Source organism: Salvia splendens, chromosome 18 (assembly GCF_004379255.2).
Source record: "Salvia splendens isolate huo1 chromosome 18, SspV2, whole genome shotgun sequence".
Classification (NCBI taxonomy): Eukaryota; Viridiplantae; Streptophyta; class Magnoliopsida; order Lamiales; family Lamiaceae; genus Salvia; species Salvia splendens.
Window position 1 is genome coordinate 18401218 of NC_056049.1, and position 6000 is coordinate 18407217.

The 6000-nt window shown below is 44.8% G+C and overlaps 1 protein-coding gene across 1 annotated transcript; it reads right to left on the minus strand.

The window, feature by feature from the left end:
* Positions 1-3524: 3524 nt before the first annotated feature.
* LOC121776847 (8-hydroxyquercetin 8-O-methyltransferase-like) lies at positions 3525-5791 on the minus strand. The gene is made up of 4 exons (XM_042174006.1): positions 5515-5791; positions 5252-5421; positions 4952-5143; positions 3525-3560 (listed from the first exon to the last, which is right to left on the minus strand). Exons 1-4 carry the CDS (start codon positions 5789-5791, stop codon positions 3525-3527), a joined length of 675 nt encoding a protein of 224 aa, XP_042029940.1.
* Between the last annotated feature and the right edge of the window lie 209 nt (positions 5792-6000).

Genomic DNA, 6000 nt, shown 5'->3' on the forward strand with positions numbered 1-6000 from the left:
TCAAAATTCAACACCAGACTTTTTGCTTGACACCTTTCTAGAACTATATCCAAATGATGAAGGCAAGAATCGAAAGAGTCTCCGTAGACCGTGAAGTCATCCATGAATATCTCTATGCAGTCTTCAATCAAATCGGAAAATATGCTCATCATACATCGTTGAAACGTGCCTGGAGCGTTGCATAGACCGAAAGACATGCGTCGGTATGCATAGGTTCCGAATGGGCAAGTGAAGGTGGTCTTATCCTGGTCTTCCGGATCCACGTAAATTTGGAAGTAACCGCTGTACCAATCCAGAAAACAGAAGTACTTATTCCCAGCTAATCTCTCCAACATTTGGTCGATGAAAGGCAAGGGAAAATGGTCCTTCCTGGTCGCATTGTTCAGCTTACGGTAATCGATGCACATTCGCCAACCCGTGACTAGCCTCGTTGGTATTAGCTCATTCTTCTCATTCTTCACGACTTGGATCCCTGATTTCTTTGGAACCATGTGAATGGGGCTGACCCACTCGCTGTCCGGCACTGAATAGATAATCCCTAGCGACAACAACTTCAAGATTTCCTTCAATATCTCTTCTCGCATGTTATGGTTTACCTTCCTTTGAGCATCTCGATGTGCCTTTGCTCCTTCCTCCAACCTAATGTGATGCATGCAGACGTCGGGGCTAATTCCAACTAAATCTGTGAGACTCCATCCAATCGCCTTCTTGTTCTTGCTCAACACGGTCAGTAGCCTAGCCTCTTGTTCCTTCGTAAGGCTGCTGCTGATGATCACTGGATGTGAGTTCTCCTCTCCGAGGAAGGCATACTTCAAATTCGATGGCAGTTACTTCAGCTCAACTTGGGGTGGAAGTGTGTCTTCGGGTAGAGGGTTTTTCTCAGCCTCTCCTCCTTTCTCTAATTCTCCCTCTGGAGATTCCTCTATACTGACTGGTAGCTGAACCCCTGCGGCTCCAATGAACTCTGATTTCTGGCAGAAGTTCTTAATTGCTCCTTCTATCTCTTCATCAGTCAGCCCTTGGCTACTGATCAGATCACACCATGCAGCGGCTTCTACGTCAGCTTGCTCATAGACATCTAAAGCTTGGAGCTTTTCCTGCAATAGTTCGGTCTCAAGAAAATCTTAGACTAAGGGGTCAATCACATCAACATGGAATAAATTTTCAGAATCGATAGGCTTTTTCATGGCCTCATTAATATCAAAAGTAAACTTCTCCCCATGAAAATCAATGCAAATTGTTCCCTCAGCCATGTCTACTATCGTCTTGGCCGTTCTAAAAAATGGCCTACCTAACAATATTCCACTAGATTCCCTAGCCTCGGACTCACTCATTTTGATCACATAAAAGTCAGCAGGGTAGGTAAACTCATGCACTCTGACCAACACATTCTCTAAAACACCCTCAGGACTTATGCATGACCTATCAGCGAGTTGGATCAACACCCTAGTACTCGACAATCTAACCCCTTTCAATTGGTTATAGATCGACAAAGGCATGACATTAATAGAAGCTCCAAGATCACACATTGCATGCTCGACTTTCACATCTGCTATTGTTATAGGCAGGGTGAACATACCTGGATCGGCCCTCTTGGGCGGTAGCTTCTCCTGCACTATTGCTGATGCGATCCCTTCTACCATAATTTTTCCATCCTCCTGGGCTTTCCCGGCTATGAACTCCTTAATAAATTTCCCAAGTGGGGGTATCTTCACAGCTTGGAGGAATGGTATGGTAACATCCAGTTTCCCGAAAATTGACAAGTAATCCACTGGGTTTTCCTTCTTCCTCTTAGTTACAAACGGTAAGGGAATGGTTTCTCCCCCTTTCTCTCCTCTACCGGTCCCTCAGCAACCTTCTTGGGACCTTCCTTGGGCAGATTCTGGGTCTGAGTTTCCTTCGTTCTGGATTCTACGTCTTGATGGGGTTCCTTCCTGACCAGTACGTTCTCGGGCTCGCCTTTTCCACATGGTGTTTCTCCCAAGAAAAATGGGTCCTGCATCTGGGGTAGAGGTCTGCGTAGCTCTTCTTCTGAGACAACGTCCCCCAATAATGTTGTTCCACTTGGTTCTCCACTAGACTTCTTTGGCTGGGGTCCTTCATAGGTAGTGCCGGATCGTAGTGTGACTTTGCTCACATTCGCCTTTTCAGGCACATGGACTGTGGATGGGAGTTTCCCTGAGTTTCCTTTCATTTCACCCATCGAACTGGCCAGTTGGGCCAACTGCCTATTCATCATATCCATGTTCGCCTTATGCTCCTTCTGGGCACTCTGCATCCCTTGCACTACTTCATTATGGGATTGTAACTCACCATTGATACCTTGCTGCGATGCGAGCAATTCTCCCATCATGTCCTCCATAGATCTTCTTGACCTGCTAGGATATTGGGATTGATTCGGTCCTTGGTGCTGGTTATACTGGGAATTTTGGAAATTTTGCTGGTTCGGGTTAGGTGGGTATTGGTTATACTGGCCAGGAGGGTTGTACTGATCAGTAGGATATTGGTTCTGGTTCTGGTTTTGGAACTGGGTTGGGTTTTGCTGAGGTGGTGGTCCTTGGTTAGGTTGAATCTGATAATTTTGAAAGTTCCTCTGGTGGGGTGGTACATAAACAGGGTTTGGGTTTTGTGGGTGTTGGTTTTGAGGTTGTTGACTGTGGGGTTGTTGGTTCCTTCCTGACCAGTTGAACTGGTTGTTTGGATTTTCTGGGCCACAGTTGAAATTCTGGTTCGGGTGGGGGTTGTATTGGTTCTGACCTTGACCTTGGTTTTGATTTTGGCTCCCATCTCCCCATCGAAAATTTGGATGATCCCTCCATGGTGCATCCCGTTGTCTCCCTTGGATCCAATGCCCACTAGAATTGTAATACCCAGCAGCGTTGACTTACTCCATATTCACGAAGTCATTGGGCTGATCATAGCTCGGCCCTTGGTTCCCTTGTTCTGCACCCTTGTAGTTTCCAGCTGGGGAAGTTGGTGGCGCATTTTTCTCGATTGAGCTTAAGAGCGTCTTCTTCAATTCGTCCATCTTCAAATCCATCTTCTGTTCTATCTTCTGCTCCTGGTCAGTAGACAAGGCGCTGGCAATCCTTTCTCTGCTGTAACCATCTCTGGAATTGTCATACTCCTTTTTTGCGCTCAACAGTTTCCCTAGGACCCTTTTAGCTTCGCTGACCCTTAGCTGCGTGAAGCTTCCTCCTGACGAGGAATTCGCTAGATCCTTGGTTGCTTTGTTCATCCCTTCATAAAAGACATGGTGTACTTCAATTTCTGCCATGCGATGGTTGGGGCACGCATCCAAGAGGCTCATATATTTCGCCCAGTAATCACTCAAAGGCTCATCGTACCCTTGCTTCACATTAGTTATCTATCTCTTCAGCGCACTTATCTTCGACGATGGGAAAAACTCGCCTAAGAATGCTGACTTGAAATCGGCCCAACTCTCAATGGAGTTGGGTGGCAGACGCATGAACCAAGTGTTGGCTTCCCCTTTTAGAACAAACGGCAAAGCCTTCAGTCTATAGTCATCCTCGGTCGCCCCTGTTGGCCTCCTTTGCGCCCTACAAATCTTACAAAACTCATGCAGGAACTCGTAAGGTCCTTCATAGCTCTTTCCGCAGTATGTAGGCAGAATTGCGATAACATGGGGCTTCACATCACAGGCAGTCTGCCCATGGGTGACTACAATGGCTTGCGGTGGTTCTCCCTCGGTATGCGCGTTCAGGGTACCATTATCTGGATCATCATCTCCGTTGGTAGCCATCATTTCCGTGGATGCGGTGTAACAGAAAATATGCGGAAAATACTAGGTTTCTATAAAAGGCTAAACAGAAAAGCAGAGAATAAGTGGTAGTTGTGGTGACTAGGCAGACAGATCTGCAGGGTGTACTAAAAGTGAAGGACAAAAAGCAAAAAGCATCTAAAAAGCAAAGTGGTCCCAAACTTGGATATGGACATCATCTTCTTCAACAAACACAAACTAAAATCAGAAAACAAACCAGATTCAACACCATAAAAACACAGATTAATAACTCACGAACACAGATCTACAATCAAAAATTCCAAATCGAAAATCAAACATCGAAACTGAAATCCCGCCTACTGATCAGCATGGAAGAAAACAGGAAACACATAACTGCACCTTGCATGAAACAAACCTCTATGAAATAAAAGTAAACAGATTATGCTAACTCGAAGAAATAAACTACTAACTGGACACACACGATTCGATACTCAAAACGACCAGAAACTCTAGATCTAAGCTAACTAGGTAGAAGGAAAAGAGATCGGCGAAGTAAACTGAACAGAAAACAACTTCATAGCATAAAACATGTTTGGATCTTCAAACAAAGTACTTCTAGGCGGTGAAATTCAAAAGCAAACAAAGATCCAGCGTAAGGAAAAACAAGCAATTTAACTACGAAAGCGAAATAAAAGTGTTTTGCCACGCTGGGCGATGGAACTTCTAACTACGATCTTGATGACTGGATGAGAACGTCTGGAACTCTGGGAACTTCTTGATCTTCAAGTGACCATGGCAGTGGCGAGGAACGAGACTCTGGACTGGGCTGAAGGACTGAACTACCGAGAGAATTCTACCTAAGAGTGATGATGATGAATCTGTTGATGATCCTTTCTCTCTCCAAGTGGCTTCCTTTTATAGGGAGGCTTACCCTTGATTTTAGGGTAAAACCTTGTGGTGAGATGACTTCTTTGCCCTTAATTGTGGTTGATCAGTCCCAGCTATCCTTCTTCTCCATCTCTAGCCATTTTTGCATGTATACTGGTCAATACGTAATCGTCCTAACGCCCTTTTCACCTGAAGTATCTGAAGCTTTGCCTACTGGGTAGAACACTCAACCTGTACGCTTAAGCAACTTGTTTTGCAGATAAAGTTCAAATATGCACATCATACTCACCAGTAACCAAGGCCTAGAATACGACTTATCACCCACTCTTTCTCACTTATCTCTTTCCCATTAAAATGAGCCATCATCACCATATCCATAAACAGCTGAGTTCCAGTTCCCTTCTCTTCTTCCTTCTCCTCATCCACAACCATGTCCACAATAATCACCTTCCCGCCTTTATCGTTTTCGCTGCCAATCATCGCTTCTTCGCATTTCTCCAGTATCTTAACACACTTTTCGTCGTTCCACCCGTATCCATTGTAGATTAATAATAACAATTTGAAAAAAGATAGAAGCCTAAATCATAGCTATGTTTAAATAACAAGAATAAAAATTGATACCTTAAGGAAACAAGCATCAGCAGGAGGAATAAACTTAAACATGTCACCACTTACAAATCTGACATTCTCATGATCAGACAAGCCTTCCTTGGCAGCAACAACATGTGGAAGCTCCAGGACAACGCACTCCAATCCCGGAATAGCTTCCGCGACAATCTTCACAACCGCCCCTGAGCCACCAGCAACATCCACAACAGATTCCAAACCCTCAAAAACATGTCTGCATTATTTAACAATTATGCTCCCCACGAACCGTCCATCACTAGTCATGGCCTCATTGAACAACTGGTTCCATTTCTCATCACTCCCCACAAACTCCCAATAATTCATCCCATGTGTTGTGACGAATGGGGATAGGCATTCGTCTCGAAACCACTCACTCAAGTGATGGAAGGGGTGCATCATGATAGGGTCAGTGAAGACACCCGCGAAAGGCGCAAGGCTATGAGGATTATCTCTTAGGAAAAGACGAGAAGCCGTGGTGAGGGAATAGGCCTCTCCCTCCTTGTGGAAGATGTTCGAGTGGACTAGCATCCGCATGAGGCGATAGAGGGCGTGGGATTTGGCTCCACATTCATGACTACATTGGCTCCACATTCATGACTGCACTACCATAAATGCATACCTATACTTGATCTAGTCTAATGAACATAAACCAAGCAACCTACATGTAGAAATTTGGATTAAAATCTCACAAGGGAGATGCTCTCAAAGGAGTCTTCAAAATATCATTCATCAAAGTCTCCTGA